Consider the following 19,523-nt stretch of genomic DNA (forward strand, 5'->3'; position numbering starts at 1 on the left):
TTTATATACTGTTGGGCTTGTGTATGTGTTGTCATCGCGACATCTCCACACGGCCGAAAGCACGTTGTTCTGTTGATAATCTGCAATGACGTCACGTTTTGTCAACGTTCAACCCCCTATGTAACAGTGGCCTATTATTTTCTTTCTTTCTTTCTTTCTTTCTTTCTTTCTTTCTTTCTTTCTTTCTTTCTTTCTGTTAAGTGTTCTTATTTGATGACGCCCTTACTCTGTCTATTACGGTAGCCTATTTGTATTGTGTTGCACAATTTGTACAGGGCTTACGGTACGCTCAGGATGTGACGTCATCACGTTCTCAGTGAGCCAAATAAACAGAGCAAAGAGTGAACTAACTGATACAGAGAAAGTCTGTGTTATAATATAAGTTTGCAGTGAACAAACCTTTGTGTAACTTCTGTCTGAGTGTGTCTTTGTGCGACAGTCTGTGTAAAGAGTGACAGGCTGGCACGTTGTGAAACGGGAGGAATATACATACGACACAAGAATGTTGTCTTTATTATGATTACTTTACTTTTTGATACTACTCCTTTCTCCTTCATAACATGAAGGAGAAAGGAGTAGTAATCTTTCTACTCCTTCATATGATGTTTTTGCATAGTATTGTATATCTTTCTTTCATTATATGTTTAGATGAATTGAATACACAGGACCCCAATGGAAACGAGCCATAGCGCTTTCTTGGGTTTTAATCCTTTTAGCAGACCTTGTATAGAACTGTACTTTCTCTGCTTTTTTCGCAAACTGTTAATACAATATTCAATGCATCAATTGACCTGAAGGATTATTATGGTAGTGAACCTGAACAGTGTTTACCTGAAAACAAAAAAAACAAAAACAATGTTTGTATTATTAATATTAATATTATTAGTATTTAATTTGCACAAATCATGACTAAATCATTTAGAATGATTTTTCTAAAAAGAAAATGAATTGTTCTACTTGCCTTAAAGAGGGAACATTTTCTATCAGAGAGAGGATTACATGAAGATATTAATTATATTATATTATTAATTATATATATTATATTATTCAGGACATTTTCTGTGAAAAGGTTACTTGCCCAAATGACAAGTGATTACCATCTTACTCCTTAATTATTGTCTGTTATTGTTGAAGTTAAATGTAAGAGACGTCTCTCTTAAGGTCTTTGTAATGAAATCTGAACTTTGGGATTTTAATTGTTTTATTCCAGACTCTGTGGAGTCCAGACTGCAGGTTGGAGATGAACTCTCCAGACCCAACCAGACCTGTTTCAGTGAAACAGGAGGAACCAGAAGACCAGCCAGACCTCAGTACGTTTCACTCTGATTGATTGATTGATTGATTGATTGATGTACTTTATTTAGTAAGACATGAGAACAACAGTACATGGAAGTACAAATTCACAATACGAGGTCTACTAAACTGGAAGACTCATGAGCTTGTTTCAAATGAGTTCCCCACGCACACAAATCATGATGACATATAAGAGACTGACAGATATACACAACTACTATAGAATGTCATACAATCAGTTTACAGGTTACTGGTATGAAGAGTGAGAAATATGTACAAAAGAAGAAGGAGAGAGGGGGGGGGGGGGGTAGGTTAGGTTAGGACTTAGACAGGGGCCATTTTCCAATTGCAGCCTCCTGAAGGTGTATCTTTAGGGCAGTTTTGAAAGAGAGTAGGGTTTTACACTCCTTTACTCTCTGTCTGTCTCTTTCTTTCTTCCCTTTTTTTCTAGCTTCAAGGTGTTTATTGTCACATACAAAAACAATACTATTGACAGCTGCATTGTTGGCAGTGAAATTATTGTGCTTCATGATCAGTGTGGAGTTAGATAAAATACACATTAAATAGGATAGAAAGGAAATAGTAATTGAAAAAATAAGAAGAAGAATACAAATACATGGAGAAAAAAATCAAGAACAGTACACTGTCTAATTTAGAATTGTTCATTTATGCAAATCCATAGTCTGTATGATTGTTTCTGATCATATGGGCTTTTCCACTACACATACACAGTGCCAACTTTGACTGAATGCAGCTTCTTCCAACAGTTACATTGAATAGTCCTTGGCTTTAATGCACCCAGCAAGGATTAATCTGACAGATTTTAGTGCTCAAACGCCTTTCCTTTAACTCCACTTTTAAGCCACTTGCACACAAGATGTCTATATATCTAATGGACAGATTGCCATGAAGCTTCCTCTGTGCATGCATGCTCCCTGGAAGATTAATCCTAACAGAGTGTCTCAATGACCTGATTCTTCTGGCGCCACCATCAGGCCAAAATAGTGACTAGAAAACAGGCTATTTTACCTTTACCTTTAGCAAATATTATTGTTATTCTTGACACAACAATGGGTCTCCAGTTATTAAAGTCCTTATTCACTTGCTTCATTTCAGACCAGTGTGTGGAGTCCAGACTGCAGGTGAAGATGAACTCTCCAGACTCATCCAGGGACATTTCTATTAAACAGGAGGGTCCTGAAGACCATCCACACCTCAGTAAGTTTCGTGTGCTCTCTCTCTCTCTCTCATTCTTTCATTTTTTCCATCATTACAATATCTCTCAAAATATACATTTTTAGGACGCTCGGGTGGCGCAGTGGTAAAGTCCCTGCCCACCACCACAGAGGTAGTGGGTTCGAATCCACCGTGGTGCATCTGGCTTTCTCGAGTTTATACAAACACAAATGGCCCGGGTTTGGGGGAGGGAAGCCGTACGGGGAGGGTGATATCACTGCACGTATTACTACGGGCTGGGGGCGGCACCTGTCAGCAGGGAGTTTTGGGGCGGGAGGAGTAGGACGGAGGTGCTACGTCCTCCCGGTGGGGGCTCCTCACTGGCATTTGAGTCACACAAATGTGTGTGGTGAGGGATTAATTGGTATAACGAGTAAATTGGGGAGAAAAAGGGGTAAAAGATTAATACTAATAAAAACACATATTTTTAAACATTTATTGTTATTACTTAATAATATCCTAAAGCACATCCTCTTATGTGAAAATGTAATGTAAAAGAAAAACTGCAGCATATAACTTTACATCGTAAATGTTTTTTCAATGTTGCTGTAGGCCAGACCATAGAACAGGGTTTGTCTGCATCCACTGTTTGTATGCCTACTCAGTACACTGACGAACATGGACATGGAGAAGTCATTCTGAGTGCGACCCTATTAAATGAACTGTTATCTCTTCTGTCGTATCTGTTCAAAAGTAGACTAATCACAGCTGATGTTCATCAAACAGAAGCACCTCTGGCCATGAAAGCCTGCAATACCTGGTTGAAACTTAGGTCGTAGTTGAAAATCGAATTCATGGCGTGGCTCTGTAGGAACCGTGACAACTAGAAATGGGTCCGTTAGTCTGATTTGTGTGACGTAACACAGATCATTGTCACGCTTTATCTCAGCTTCTTGATTTAAAATGTAACCACATGAAACCTAGCATAGAGGGTTTAAGTCATTCTATTCAGATGTGAAAAAGACTTTCTTGGTCTGCTTTGGCATTGTGCAGAAATTTTGTGCTGATCGGTACAGCGGTTTGTCTAATTCACCCCGAACACAGAGACAGACAGATTCAAAGACTCACAGACTGAACACAGACAGACAGATTCAAAGACTCACAGACTGAACACAGAGACAGACAGATTCAAAGACTCACAGACTGAACACAGAGACAGACAGATTCAAAGACTCACAGACTGAACACAGAGACAGACAGATTCAAAGACTCACAGACTGAACACAGACAGACAGATTCAAAGACTCACAGACTGAACACAGACAGACAGATTCAAAGACTCACAGACTGAACACAGAGACAGACAGATTCAAAGACTCACAGACTGAACACAGACAGACAGATTCAAAGACTCACAGACTGAACACAGACAGACAGATTCAAAGACTCACAGACTGAACACAGACAGACAGATTCAAAGACTCACAGACTGAACACAGACAGACAGATTCAAAGACTCACAGACTGAACACAGACAGACAAATTCAAAGACTCACAGACTGAACACAGAGACAGACAGTTTCAAAGACTCACAGACTGAACACAGAGACAGACAGATTCAAAGACTCACAGACCCATTACTAGATTTTAAACTATGATGCCTGAATGGCTGATTTTACACTTGGTTGTGCTCTAAAAATAGCCGATAGAAGCTCACAACGCGTCGCGAGCTTGTAGATCTGCTATTTTCAGAGCACAACACCCGAGCACAACCAAACATAAAATGAATTGTCTTTTAGTTCTACTGGATCTCTTCTCCACTAGTCCCTCACTAACATTGCAGTCTAGTTTTTATTTGTTAACAAAATTGTCAATATATTTAGTCATAGTTTTAGTCATCATAGCTTAGTTCTTATTTAGTTTTCGTCAGTGAAAAAAGGTGGTCGATGAACATTTTTTGTCATAGTTTTAGTCGACGAAATCAACCCTGTTCTATACCGTATACGGCTTGGCCTACAGCCTGATTTATTCACCTGTCTGTCTCTCTGTACTACTCAGTTACTACTACGTTTTATGGTTTAATATTGTTTCATAATTTAATGATAAAATTAAAATGCTGTGATAACATTATTCAATTGTTTGATAAAGTAACTAAATATCTAAATTCCAATTATGAATAAAAGTCAAAATATGTATTTTGCTAAAACCTTGCTTAAAAAAATGATTTGTCATGTAGCAACCTGCTGTTAGTCAATGTTTGGTCAATCAAATTAGGTGATAGCTCACTTTGTACAGGGAACACGGACAAAGGATAAATATATGTACATTTTAGGAATCCACTATTCACTATCATGTTATTGTTCTGCTCCTAGACATCCTGTACATGGTTGTGTGTAAAGAGGAGGTTTCTCCTGAACAGGAGAGGAGTCCCAGTCTGCTCCAGGAGGAACCAGAGCCTCCACACATTAAAGAGGAACAGGAGGAGCTACTTCAAAGACCAGAGGAGCCTGATGGGTCAAAGTTGACATTACTAACAGTGAAAAGTGAAGATGATGATGAAGACATCTCTTCACACTGTTCTGAAATTGAAGTCGAGCTTGAATCTGACACTGAAGACAGCGATGATTGGGAGGAGACCAGTGGAGGTCAGTCTGTGTTAAACACAGGGACATGACTTATGGGGTGGGGAAAACTGGGAGTTGGAATAAAAGAGGTCGATGAAAAATACAATTAGATCAGAAATATTAACAGGGGAGCCGTAATTCTCCTCAACAACTGACTTATTTGATGATGGAAGCTTTCAAGTTGTATGTGTACTCACCAATTTTAACCTGCCTCTCCCCGTCTCTCCTCCTCTCTCTCTTCCCTCTGTTCCTCAGGTTCCCTGAAGACACACCAGCCTATCCACACTGGAGAAAAACCTTTACACTGTGAACATTGCGACAAGAGTTTCATTCAGTCATATGACCTGAAGAGACACCATCGTATCCACACTGGAGAAAAACCTTTCCACTGTAAACAATGCAACAAGAGTTTTAATCGGTCGGATAACATGAAGACACACCAGCGTTTCCACACTGGAGAAAAACCTTTCCACTGTCAACATTGTAACAAGAGTTTCACCAACGTATCCACACTGGAGAGAAACCTTTCCACTGTACACACTGTAACAAGAGTTTTAATCGGTCGGGTAGCCTGAAGACACACCAGCGTATCCACATTGGACCTTTCCAATGTAAACATTGTAACAAGAGTTTCAATCAGTCATCTGACCTGAAGAAACACCAGCGTATCCACACTAGAGAATAAACGTTCCACACTGGAGAAAACTCTTGTTTGCGGTACATATATGTTTTATTGATACTAGTGTTGATTACGTGCAAACGGGGGCAAACTGGTGACCTTTAGATTCCCAGACGGCTTCTCTACCACTCAGTTACTGGCGTCCTCATACTGCATACGATATAAATACTAGGGCTGCCTGCAACCATCTATCAATTACTTTTTAAATGAATTAATGAATCAATTAAATGAATAATTGAGAATGTCAATGTATCGATTAACCACTTAAGTTATATTTTGAACTTCTTCACTTTATTCAAGAATGTTGAAAATAGCAGATCTTTAAGCTCACAACGTTTCGCTTTTAATGACATGCCCAATATACTGTAGTGATTGATTACTATTCAATGATTGCATGTGATTAACTGTAGCTCCTCTAATACTGCACACAGCTTTCACAGAACGCAATCCGTTCTATCCTGTTTGTGTGTCATCCATCACAGTTGAACCACAAGAGGACATGAGCGTCCCAGACTACATGCAGTGTGCCGAGGACCACCAGACCGTCCTGGTGGTGGTCCAGCCGGTGGGCGTCGTGCATGTCAACTGTGTGCTCTACAAAGAACGGCAAATTGGTGGCATAGACATTTTAAAAGGAACCCATGTATGAAAAATAAAATAAATATTCATTAGTTAATGAATATCTTTTAAAAAAAAGCACTCCTATTCACTGAAGTGTCGATCCGACCGACAAAGACTGGAGGTTCATGTGTATCTCATTGACTTATAGATTATTTGTTTCCTTTACTTTTTTCCTTTCATTTGTACTTGAATGTGCACACATTTTGTACAAAAACATTGCTGCTCTTATCTTAAACAGTTACATTGCTTTCCATTGTTTCTTCCAAGAAGTGGCATTCTGTATGTGGTCACCTACATAAGGAATTGAATCAGAACCAATTAATCAGAATTAATTGTCTGAAAAGAAAAAGAAAAAAAGGTAGACTTGATTTCTAATCTTTTGTGGGTTTCACTGTGTAGGACTGCAAATTACAGGCTGTCTAATTAGGTTTCAATTTGTTGGACAAAGTATCAGGTATACTGATAGCTATAACATTCACTGTGTCACCTGACTCAGAAGACTAAAGCACATTCTGACCTTTACTTTTGTCAACTTATTTCACCAAAGCTTGTGGGTTGAGTGAAATACTGATCTTAAGGTTTTTGTTATCTCCTTTTATCATTTGTCTGTAATTGGCAATCTTCACACAGCCATCAATAGATTAGTCTCTCACCCTCAGTGGAAGGTCTGATAGGTCAGTTACTTACACTTAGTTTTTCTTCTATAAAAGTTTTATCGGCAAAAATTGCAAAAACAAAGAGAATGCACCAAACTAATTGCAATGAAAAACAAATCCGAAATCAGGCATCCCCTTCCCCTCCAGAGGAGAAGACTGATATTGAAGCTACCTTTTTCTTGTTGTACTCCTTCCACTGGGTGGAGTATAAACAGGCAACTACTTGACTTTTTTTTGTTCAGAAATTGTGAATTAATTTACATTAAAACGTGATCAAAACATACAAATGGAGGTATATGTATGTTCTGATACATTACATTGACACAGGGACAATTCCCCCTTGTCGGACCTCAATTCTGATGCGTTTCGAACCACTTCTGAGAAGAATGAGTGCCGTCACCATGAGACAAAAAGGGGATTTTCTGGTCTTCTTGTTCTTGTTGCCTGATGTGGTTATTGGATACTTGGGGCTATATTTTTGAGCAATTGTGTTTAAACCACAAGATTGTCAGGCGTCAGGTCTTTTCAAATCTTTCAAATCTGACTAATGTTATTAGTATTAAGAAACTATTTTTGATGAGTATCAGTGTTATGAAGAACTGCAGCAGCCTGTAGTCAAAACAGACACTGTAATAATATTAATATTGTGTAATAATGTTAATAATTTTTCATATTATAGTTATGGTAATTATTCAGACTTCACTACATTGACATATTTTGCTGTTGTTAGTTTGGACTCTCTCCTGTGACCAATCTGGTGTGGTTAAACCTGTCGGGGTCAACTGCCACCAGAATAGGACCCAGGATCACTGAATCACTAAGCCTCTCCACCACGGCAAGGTCACAGCAAAAGGAGAGGAAGGTGGCCCTTAAAAGGGCCGTTGGGGGGGAGGGGGGGGGGGGGGAGTCGGTGCAGGGTCTTGAGATGATGAATCATTCATTCATGATGGAGGAATATGATGGAGGCTGCTCATATTCCCCCATGATGGAGGAATATGATGGAGGCTGCTCATATTCCTCCATGATGGAATATGATGGGGAATATGGTGGAGGCTGCTCGAGAGAAAAGAAGTCGGCCACAAGAGACTCATATTCCTCCATGATCTCCACCTTCTCCTCCTGAATGGCCTCCCATTCATCCGCCTTCTTCTCCCACTCTTGCAGAGTCTCTTGAAGAGTCTCCTTCTGCTCCACCTTGCGGAGAGAAAAGAAGTCGGCCACAAGAGACGCCCATTCCTCCATCCTCTCCTCCTTCTCTTCCTGAATGGCCTCCCACTCATCCTCCTTGATCCTCCACTCCTCCTCCCTGCACTCCTCCATCTCCACCAGGTCTGACCACAACAGTGTAACTACAGCCATAATAATGGATCAGTCGTCTTCTCTCTTGCTTAGGTTCTGTTCTTTCTCTGTGACAAGAAGGAATGAAGTTTTAACGTCCTGTAGACGCTTTATATACTGTTGGGCTTGTGTATGTGTTGTCATGGCGACATCTCCACACGGCCGAAAGCACGTTGTTCTGTTGATAATCTGCAATGACGTCACGTTTTGTCAACGTTCAACCCCCTATGTAACAGTGGCCTATTATTTCCTTTCTTTCTTTGTTTTCTTTGTTTTCTTTCTTTCTTTCTTTCTTTCTTTCTTTCTTTCTTTCTTTCTTTCTTTCTTTCTTTCTTTCTTTCTTTCTTTCTTTCTTTCTTTCTTTCTTTCTGTTAAGTGTTGTTACTTGATGACGCCCTTACTCTGTCTATTACGGTAGCCTATTTGTATTGTGTTTCACAATTTGTACAGGGCTTACGGTACGCTCAGGATGTGACGTCATCACGTTCTCAGTGAGCCAAATAAACACTGAACAGAGCAGAGAGTGAACGAACTGATACAGAGAAAGTCTGTGTTATAATATAAGTTTGCAGTGAACAAACCTTTGTGTAACTTCTGTCTGAGTGTGTCTTTGTGCGACAGTCTGTGTAAAGAGTGACAGGCTGGCACGTTGTGAAACGGGAGGAATTTACACACGACGTGCGCTAATGCTAATGCTAAGCTAGCTTCAAGTGGGTACACTCCACATTAGAGGTGTTCAAGTATGTTTTCTACCAGGATACATTACTGAGGAAGGTATGTTATGTTTGTTGTTGTTGTTTAAAATAATAATGTTGTCTTTATTATGATTACTTTACTTTTTGATTACTACCTTTCTCCTTCATAACATGAATGAGAAAGGAGTAGTAATCTTACTACTCCTTCATATGATGTTTTTGCATAGTATTGTATATCTTTCTTTCATTACATGTTTAGATGAATTGAATACACAGGACCCCAATGGAAACAAGCCATAGCGCTTTCTTGGGTTTTTAATCCTTTTAGCAGACCTTGTATAGAACTGTACTTTCTGTGCTTTTTTCGCAAACTGTTAATACAATATTCAATGCATCAATTGACCTGAAGGAAAAGGGGTATTTCCCTATTATGGTAGTGAACCTGAACAGTGTTTACCTGAACAAATAAATAAAACAATGTTTGTATTATTAATATTAATATTATTAGTATTTAATTTGCACAAATCATGACTAAATCATTTAGAATTATTTTCCTAAAAAGAAAATAAATCGTTCTACTTGCCTTAAAGAGGGAACATTTTCTCTCAGAGAGAGGATTACATGAAGATATTAATTATATGATATTATTATATTATTATTGCCCAAATGACAAGTGATTACCATCTTACTCCTTTATTATTGTCTGTTATTGTTGAAGTTAAATATAAGAGACGTCTCTCTTAAGGTCTTTGTAATGAAATCTGAACTTTGGGATTTTAATTGTTTTATTGCAGACTCTGTGGAGTCCAGACTGCAGGTTGCAGATGAACTCTCCAGTCCAGACCCAACCAGACCCGTTTCAGTGAAACAGACAGGAGGAACCAGAAGACCAGCCAGACCTCAGTACGTTTCACTCTCTGTCTGTCTCTTTCTTTCTTCCCTTTTTTTCTAGCTTCAAGGTGTTTATTGTCACATACAAAAACAATACTATTGGCAGCTGCATTGTTGGCAGTGAAATTATTGTGCTTCATGATCAGTGTGGAGTAAGATAAAATACACATTAAATAGGATAGAAAGGAAATAGTAATTAAAAAAATAAGAAGAAGAATACAAATACATGAAGAAAAAAAATCAAGAACAGTACACTGTTTTATTTAGAATTGTTCATTTATGCAAATCCATAGTCTGTATGATTGTTTCTGATCATATGGGCTTTTCCACTACACATACACAGTGCCAACTCTGACTGAATGCAGCTTCTTCCAACAGTTACAGTGAATAGTCCTTGGCTTTAATGCACCCAGCAAGGATTAATCTGACAGATTTTGGTGCTCAAACGCCTTTCCTTTAACTCCACCTTTAAGCCACTTGCACACAAGATGTATATAAATCTAATGGACAGATTGCCATGAAGCTTCCTCTGTGCATGCATGCTCCCTGGAAGATTAATCCTAATAGAGTGTCTCAAGGACCTGATTCTTCTGGCGCCACCATCAGGCCAACATAGTGACTAGAAAACAGGCTATTTTGCCTTTACCTTCAGCAAATACTATTGTTATTCTTGACACAACAATGGGTCTCCAGTTATTAAAGTCCTTATTCACTTGCTTCATTTCAGACCAGTGTGTGGAGTCCAGACTGCAGGTGAAGATGAACTCTCCAGACTCATCCAGGGACATTTCTATTAAACAGGAGGATCCTGAAGACCATCCACACCTCAGTAAGTTTCATGTGCTCTCTCTCTCTTTCTTTAATTGTTTCCATCATTACAATATCTCTCAAAAATATTTTTTTTAGGACGCTCGGGTGGCGCAGTGGTAAAGTCCCTGCCCACCACCACAGAGGTAGTGGGTTCGAATCCACCGTGGTGCATCCGGCTTTCTCGAGTTTATACGAACACAATTGGCCCGTGTTTGGGGGAGGGAAGCCGGACGGGGAGGGTGATATCACTGCTCGTATTACTACGGGCTGGGGGCGGCACCTGTCAGCAGGGAGTTTTGGGGCGGGAGGAGTAGGACGGAGGCGCTACGTCCTCCCGGTGGGGGCTCCTAACTGGCATTTGAGTCATTCGGATACAGTACAACAGCAGTGGAAACACACAAATGTGTGTGTTGAGGAATGAATTGGGGAGAAAAAGGGGTAAAAGATTAATACTAATAAAAATACATATTTTTAAACATTTATTGTTATTACTTACTAATATCCAAAAGCACATCCTCTTATGTGAAAATGCAATGTAAAAGAAAAACTGCAGCATATAACTTTACATTGTACATGTTTTTCAGCGTGGCTGTAGACCAGACCATATAGAACAGGGTTTGTCTGTATCCACTGTTTGTATGCCTACTCATGCGACCCATCACTTATTTAAATGTTATTGGTCTAAGTAGATATCGCACCAGAGGAGTCAGAATACGGTGGCAACAAAAGGTGAATCTACTCAAAAGTAGACTAATCACAGCTGATGTCATCAAACAGAAGCAACTCTGGCCATGAAAGCCTGCAATACCTGGTTGTAACTTGGGTCGTAGTTGAAAATCAAATTTATGGCATGGCTCTGTAGGAAGCGTGACATCTACAAATGGGTCTGTTAGTCTGATTTGTGTGACATAATACAGATCTTTGTCACACTTTATCTCAGTTTCATGATTTAAAATGTAACCACATGAAACCTAGCATCCCTATTCACTGGGGCAATTCGCTGAAAATAGCCGGTGTACACGCTCACAATATCTCACTAAGTATAGAATATAGAGAGTTTTTTTAGCAGGAATTTGGTGCTGATCGGTACAGCGGTTTGTCTAATTGACCCTGAACACAGAGACAATGATTAAAATTTTCTGTAAAAGCATCATTCAATTGTTTGGTAAAGTAACTACATATTTTCATTCAAATTACAAATAAAATACAAAATATGTATTTTGCTAAAACCTTGCTAAAACAAAAAGATTTTTCAGAAACACCTGTAGTAACCTGTAGTTAGTCAATGTTTGATCAATCAAAGTAGGTGATAGCTCACTTTGTACTGGGAACACGGACATTTTAGGAATCCACTATTCACTATCATGTTATTGTTCTGCTCCTAGACATCCTGCACATGGTTGAGGAGAGGAGCCCCAATCTGCTCCAGGAGGAACCAGAGCCTCCACAGATTAAAGAGGAACAGGAGGAGCTACTTCAAAGACCAGAGGAGCCTGATGGGTCAAAGTTGACATTACTAGCAGTGAAAAATGAAGATGATGATGAAGACATCTCTTCACACTGTTCTGAAATTGAAGTCGAGCTTGAATCTGACACTGAAGTCACTGAAGACAGCGATGATTGGGAGGAGACCAGTGGAGGTCAGTCAGTGTTAAACACAGGGACAGGACTTACATGGGTGGGGAAAACTGGGAGTTAGAATAAAAGAGATTGATGAAAAATACAATTAGATCAGAAAAATTAACAGGCGAGCCGTAATTCTCCTAAGCAAAAGACTTGTTTGATGATAGAAGCTTTCAAGTTGTATTTGTAATCACCATTTTTAACCTGCCTCTCCCCTTCTCTCCTCCTCTCTCTCGTCCCTCTCTCCCCTCTGTCCCTATCCCACCCTCGCAGGAGTGAAGTTCCAGTCTTCCCAGACTCAGTTCTTCTCTTGTTCTGAGTGTTCATACTGCTTCACATCTCAGGTCTTCCTTCATAAACACATCAGGAGGAGACACAATGACCTCTACTGCCAAATGCTGAGGAATGTACAGATCACCTCATCAGCCTGTCAGCAAATCACCAGCTCTACAACCAGCCAGGAACAAGGAGACACTGATCAACCAGGATCTTACAGTCATCAACAGTTTACCAAGACTTTAACTCAACCAGATGGAGAAAAACCTTTCAAATGTAAACATTGTAACAAGAGATTCAATATCTCAGGTCACCTGAAGACACACCAGCGTATCCACACCGGAGAAAAACCTTTCCACTGTACACACTGTAACAAGAGTTTTAATCGGTTGGATAACCTGAAGATACACCAGCGTATTCACACTGAAGAAAAACCTTTCCAATGTACGCACTGTAACAAGGGTTTTAATCGGTCGGATAACCTGAAGATACACCAGCGGGTTCACACTGGAGAAAAACCTTTCCAGTGTGAACATTGTAACACGTTTTTCAGTGAGTCAGGTTCCCTGAAGAAACACCAGCGTATCCACACTGGAGAAAAACCTTTCCACTGTAAACACTGTAACAAGAGTTTTAATCGGTCGGGTAGCCTGAAGACACACCAGCGTATCCACACTGGAGAGAAACCTTTCCACTGTAAACACTGTGACAAGAGTTTCAATCAGTCATCTGGCCTGAAGAGACACCAGCGTATCCACACTGGAGAGAAACCTTTCCAATGTAAACATTGTAACAAGAGTTTCAAGCAGTTATGTGACCTGAAGAGACACCAGCGTATCCACACTGGAGAGAAACCTTTCCAATGTCAACATTGTAACAAGAGTTTCAAGCAGTTATGTGACCTGAGGATACACCAGCGTATCCACACTGGAGTTAAACCTTTCCAATGTAAACATTGTAACAAGAGTTTCAATCAGTCATCTGCCCTGAAGATACACCAGCGTATCCACACTGGAGAGAAACCTTTCCACTGTATACAATGTGACAAGAGTTTTTCTTGTTCAGGTAACCTGAAGACACACCAGCGTATCCACACTAGAGAATAAACGTTCCACACGGGAGAAAACTCTTGTTTGCGGTACATATATGTTTTATTGATACTAGTGTTGATGACGTCTTATATATTATTGTATATCTTTGCTGTCAGGCAGGAACCAGCTAACTCCATTTTTCTGTACACTTTCTGTACACTTTTTTTTTCAAATCAATGCTATTGAACACCCTTTGTCTGTGTGTTGATTAAACAATATTGAACCAATGAAAAGTATTAAAACGTGCTTCTGACAAAAGCAGCTAACTCCATTGGATCCTCAAACTTTCTGCTAAACCAGCTAACTCCACCCAAGGGGGGTGGAGTTACCTGGTTTTGCTGACTCCAGGCTCCACCCCCTTTTGACCTCTAACCTCATTGTGAGCTTGGAGATCCTTTCAGTTGTCTTATCAATGATGAACAAAACCTCCTAACTCCTTTTTATTTTTTCATTTCCTAAAAAAATAACATCTTGGAGTTAGCTGGTTTCTGCCAGAGATATTAAACCTATTTGTTTAAGCATTCCCTGCAAATTGATGAGAGGCTTTCAAAGATAGCTCACCATATTTAGCTGACTGTGTCATCAACGTCTATTGATCAATGAGAAATGTGAGACTTTAGCTTGGAAGAATTGCAGGTTTTTCTTTTTAGTGACTATGGGTTGGGAGCTTTGAGACTATGGGATGTATTCCACAGGTTTCCAGTGGTGGAAAAAGTACTCAAATGTTTTACTTAGGTTAAAGTATCAATACTGCAATGTAGAAGTAGGTACTCTGTTACAAGTAAAAGTCCGGAATTCAAAATGTACTTACAGTACCAAAAATAAAAATACTAAAATGTTTGAAAATAGCCGATCTACAAGCTCACAACGCATCGCGATGTCACACGTTGTGAGCTTGTAGATCCGTATTTTCAAAGTCGATACGTATCGCCACGTTTCAATATCGCGATATATCACAGGATACACTTTTCAAAAAGTGTGACTTCTTACCCAACCACCATAAAAGAGCACCTATTTGCAATTTGTAACTGGTCCTAGTAAAGTCTTAACCTGATCAGGTTAGTAAAGTCTAAGCTTAACACCAGAAATCACCCCCCCCCCCCCCCCTGTTTACAGTACAAATGTGTTTTATTGATACCAGTGTTGATGATGTCTTGTATATTATTGGATGTCTTAAATTATCCTTTTAGCATGATTGTATAATCGTACCGCTGTACTATTTGCAAACTGTTAATAAAGATTTAGGTCAGCCTGACCCATTGAAATTCATCCATTACAATCAATCTATCTTACAGAACTGTTTCCCAGAACATTCTGGTACAATAACCAAAGTCAGAACTGTCTAGAAACAGTTGAAAACAATGTTTCCTGTTTATGAACAATGAATCAACGGGGACGAGAGAGAGACGTCCTAGCCCTACGCGGTGAGTCTTGGTAAGTCATGGGGGCAAAACAGCAGATACCGCACACTGCGCACAGCGCCCTTAATTAACATATAAACACTCGCCCAGGTGCTAAATATGCTGACGAGTCTTGAGTCTTCAGTGTTTCCGTTCAGTGCAGGTCGCAAAATGTTTGCGCATATGATGGTGGCGTTTTTACTTCATCAGATCAGACAGCGCTCAGACAGTTGCCAGTGGAAAAGTTAAAGAGGAGCGCTGTCTGATTTGAAATGACTACTGATTGATTTGATGGGTTCAGTTTCTGACATTGAAGTACCTGTCCATGTGTCAAGTTACTTAGGCTAATAGTTTGAATCTCAAATTTTAATCTATGCAATTAAATATAATGAATGAATTATTAATGTAAAGGTGTGTGTGTGTGTGTGTGTGTGTGTGTGTGTGCTAGCTATAGGGCTTTACGTAGGCTTTCATTTGCTATCACATCACACTCTAACAATGTAATACGACTTAATAGTGATCATAGTCATTCCATTAGGTGTAATAAATACCGTAATAAATCATAAAAAAATATTTATGAGGAACCAATATAGTTATAGTTTATTGATTGATTGAATACTTTATTAACAGTTTGCAAAAAAAAAGTACAGAGGTACAGTTATACAATAATGCTAAAAGGATAACCTGGGGGCTTGTTTCCATTGTGGTCCTATGGTGCCCCATTGGGTGTGTAACATAGCAGCTCAAGAGATGAGGCTCGCAACTCACTTTTGTGCTCCAGGGTTTATTCAAACATAACAGCTCATGATACGACGTTTCGACCCTTTCGGTCTTTTTCAAGTATATATGATTATATATATACTATATACTTGAAAAAGACCGAAAGGGTCGAAACGTCGTATCATGAGCTGTTATGTTTGAATAAAACCTGGAGCACAAAAGTGAGTTGCGAGCCTCATCTCTTTCTCTCATTGTTACTGTTTCTACAGTTAAAGCTCAGCACCAAAAGAACGGAGGATGTGCGTTATTTGTTTTTTCTAACATAGCAGCTCAACCACTGAAACACAGTAGAAGATTAACTAATTAATTCATGTTGTTTCGTCTATTTGTAAACCTTTAAAACGTATTTTTGTTTAAGAATAAACTTTGAAATGCATTGTACATTATTAATTCATTGGGCATTTATGAGGCTTCTGCGGGAACTCAGAACAGTGTGTGTGTGTTTCAACCCGGACGAGAGAGAGGCACGGCCGAGGACCGTGTCCGTCCCTCTCTCTTGTCCGGGTTGAATCACATCCATTAGAGCCAAATAAACAGAGCAGAGAGTGAACGAACGAACGTGATACAGAGAAAGTCTGTGTTATAATAGAAGTTTGCAGTGAACAAACCTTTGTGTAACTTCTGTCTGAGTGTGTCTTTGAGCGACAGTCTGTGTAAAGAGTGACAGGCTGGCACGTTGTGAAACGGGAGGAATTTACACACGACGTTCAAAGACTTTGCTTTGTTGTTGTGGTGGGCTAATGCTAATGCTAAGCTAGCTTCAAGTGGGTACCCTCACCTCTTTCGGCACACGCACAGAGAGACAGACGATAAGATTCACCTTCAGATCAAACACAGAACTTCCAGTGAGGAGGACAGACTGTCTTTCCACAGCTACAGGAGGGAATACTGACCCAGACCACTGGAACCTGCTGAATGGACTTTAACACGATTCAAAGTGAAAGTAAACTTCAGCCTTCAGGGAACATTCTAGAGGAGGGAGTGTTACCACCACTGACTGGGTGATTTCCTTTATTGAGCAGTGTTTGTTGCTTCATTCAAGGACAAAATGGCATCCAAGTCGTTTTTCTCAGAAGAGGATTTTTCCTGCCCGGTGTGTCATGACATTTTTAAAGATCCTGTTATCCTGTCATGTAGCCACAGCTTCTGTAAAGCCTGTCTGCAGGAATGGTGGACAGAGAAGGTAATAAAGGAATGTCCAGTTTGTAAGGAGAGACATTCAGTGGATCCACCCAGAAACCTGGCTCTGAAGAACCTCTGTGAGGCCTTCATACAGCAGAGACATCAGAGAACTTCAACAGGGTCTGAGGTTCTCTGCAGTCTGCATGCTGAGAAACTCAAACTGTTCTGTCTGGAATGTCAACAGCCAGCATGTGTTGTGTGTCGAGATTCTAAAAAACACATCAATCACAGTTTCAGACCCATCGATGAAGCTGCACAGGATTACAAGGAGGAAGTCCAGGAATTACTGAAGCCTTTACAGGAGAAACTGGAGGTCTTTAATATAGTTAAAACAAACTGTGACCAAACAGCAGAACACATTAAGGTCCGGGCCCGGCACACAGAGATGCAGATGAAGGAACAGTTTAAGAAGCTTCATCAGTTTCTACAAGAGGAAGAGGAGGCCAGGATCACTGTACTGAGGGAGGAAGAGCAGCAGAAGAGTCAGGTGATGAAGGAGAAGCTTGAGGGTCTGAACAGAGAGATATCAAGTCTTTCACACACAATCACAGCCATAGAGGGGGATCTGAGAGCTGAACACATCTCATTCCTGCAGAACTACAAGACCACAGTGGAAAGAGTCCAGCTCACACTGCAGGACCCACAGCTGGTCTCAGGAGCACTGATAGACGAGGCCAAACACCTAAAGAACCTGACCTTCAGAGTCTGGGAGAAGATGAAGGACATTGTCTCCTACACTCCTGTCATTCTGGACCCCAACACTGCCTATCCAGAATACACCCTGTCTGATGATCTGACCAGTGTGAGATATGGAGAGAGACAGCAGCTTCCTGACAACCCAGAGAGGTTTGACGACTGGCTCCGTGTCCTGGGTTCTGAGGGCTTTAACTCTGGGACTCACAGCTGGAATGTTGAGGTTGGAGACAGTACATACTGGTCAGTGGGTGTGTTAGCAGAGTCTCATCAGAGGAAGGGAAACAGTGGGGGTCAACTCTGGAGCATATGGTTATCTGAAGGTAAATACAAAGCAGGCTCACCAGAGTCAGTCACTGATCTCTCAGTGAAGCAGAACCCCAAGAAGATCAGAGTCCAGCTGGACTGGAACGAAGGAACGCTGTCATTCTCTGATCCTGATACTAACACACACATACACACCTTCACACACACTTTCACTGACACACTCTTTCCATACATTGGCTCTGATCGTTCTTTGAAGATGTTGCCATGGAAGATCAGTGTAACTCTGGAACAACGTAGTTAGACATGATGATGATGATGATGATGATGATGAACATGACAAAGACAAACTTTTGAGTCTTTAAGGGGAATACCAGTAAAGTTTTGTATCTATATAATGTTGGTCGAGGGCAGAGGAACATCTTGATGTCATCTGTGATGTCATCAACATATCTATCTATTATGATTATGTCATGTTATGGATCATATCCTCTGTCTATAGTCAACAAGAAATCATTATAAAGTGTCCATGGTATATGATATATTTTCTATGTATTCACATCAGTAATGCTAGCAATACTAACAGGATTATTTGAATGATTTTAAAGGAGTTAAGGTACTTTAATATAAAATACTCATTATGATCATTTTTACTTTACTGTACTGAACAATTTCACACATTTTCCTCATAAAATATATAATCACCTCTTTGGATGAATCTCAAAAGGTTTTAATGAAAATCTTCATTCATGATCTTTTGACCTATTCTGCTGCAGCAATATGACTGACTATTTTTGCTCTGAGTTCTAATACAATATTGTTTGTAAAGAAAAATCATTACAAATCAAATAAACGTCTACCACACATTTCTTATGTGATTTGAGTTCAGTTGCATCAAAAAACATATATTTGTTCCACATTTATGACATTTTATATGATGGTTAACAAAGGTCTGTCTGTTAAATATTACAGACGTTTTATGAGAACACAAGGCCTGAGGTAAACTAACCTGCAGTCAATTGAATCAAAGATAATACAATGACAACACACACAGAGTAAAACTTGGTATTGTAGGTTAAAGATTCATTTAGTCACTCACATGACCATTCTGAAATGTTGCTTGACACAATAATTGTGTTTTTAACACAAAGTTTCTACTGATATTAATCAGTTCAGACTATGTAATTTTCTTCCATGGGAACCTGATAAATATGTTGAAATAAGAGCAGGGAAACATTTACATTGACATCAATGGATTCAGCAAGTATAAAATCTAATCATTTAATTTACTGTCAGTTTAAGGCTGCAGGACATATTGACAACCATATCAGATTCATTCAATTCAAACCATTATTTATTCTCGAAAGACATTGAGGTTGCCCTCATTTGCAGTGTCGTCGAGTACACAGTACATGACAGCACAATTTCGTT

General features: G+C 39.7%; 3 protein-coding genes across 4 annotated transcripts in view; all 3 read left to right on the plus strand.

The window, feature by feature from the left end:
• LOC311055920 (uncharacterized protein) overlaps positions 1-14,076 on the plus strand; it is a 71,247-nt gene extending 57,171 nt beyond the window's left edge. Inside the window, exons 2-4 of one of the 2 annotated variants that reach the window (XM_084072191.1) lie at positions 1,211-1,310; positions 12,169-12,423; positions 12,680-14,076. In XM_084072191.1, coding sequence (XP_083928317.1) covers positions 1,241-1,310; positions 12,169-12,423; positions 12,680-13,788 — 1,434 coding nt within the window. In that variant the 5' untranslated portion in view covers positions 1,211-1,240 and the 3' untranslated portion in view covers positions 13,789-14,076. The remainder of the gene's footprint in view (positions 1-1,210; positions 1,311-12,168; positions 12,424-12,679) is intronic. The other variant, XM_084072190.1, reaches the window with a different exon arrangement.
• Positions 2,364-6,816, plus strand: LOC311055697 (uncharacterized protein; the record flags this gene model as incomplete). Its single annotated transcript, XM_084071963.1, has 5 exons — positions 2,364-2,511; positions 4,842-5,114; positions 5,349-5,576; positions 6,255-6,337; positions 6,793-6,816. The coding sequence occupies 5 exons, from the start codon at positions 2,364-2,366 to the stop codon at positions 6,814-6,816; spliced, it is 756 nt and encodes a 251-aa protein (XP_083928089.1).
• A 2,420-nt stretch (positions 14,077-16,496) lies between the features above and the next one.
• LOC311055928 (nuclear factor 7, ovary-like) lies at positions 16,497-18,463 on the plus strand. The gene has a single exon (XM_084072202.1). The coding sequence runs from the start codon at positions 17,002-17,004 to the stop codon at positions 18,394-18,396; it is 1,395 nt and encodes a 464-aa protein (XP_083928328.1). The 5' UTR covers positions 16,497-17,001; the 3' UTR covers positions 18,397-18,463.
• Positions 18,464-19,523: the final 1,060 nt, after the last annotated feature.

Source organism: Gymnoscopelus microlampas (genome assembly GCF_963454915.1).
Source record: "Gymnoscopelus microlampas genome assembly, chromosome: 11".
NCBI classification, from domain to species: Eukaryota; Metazoa; Chordata; class Actinopteri; order Myctophiformes; family Myctophidae; genus Gymnoscopelus; species Gymnoscopelus microlampas.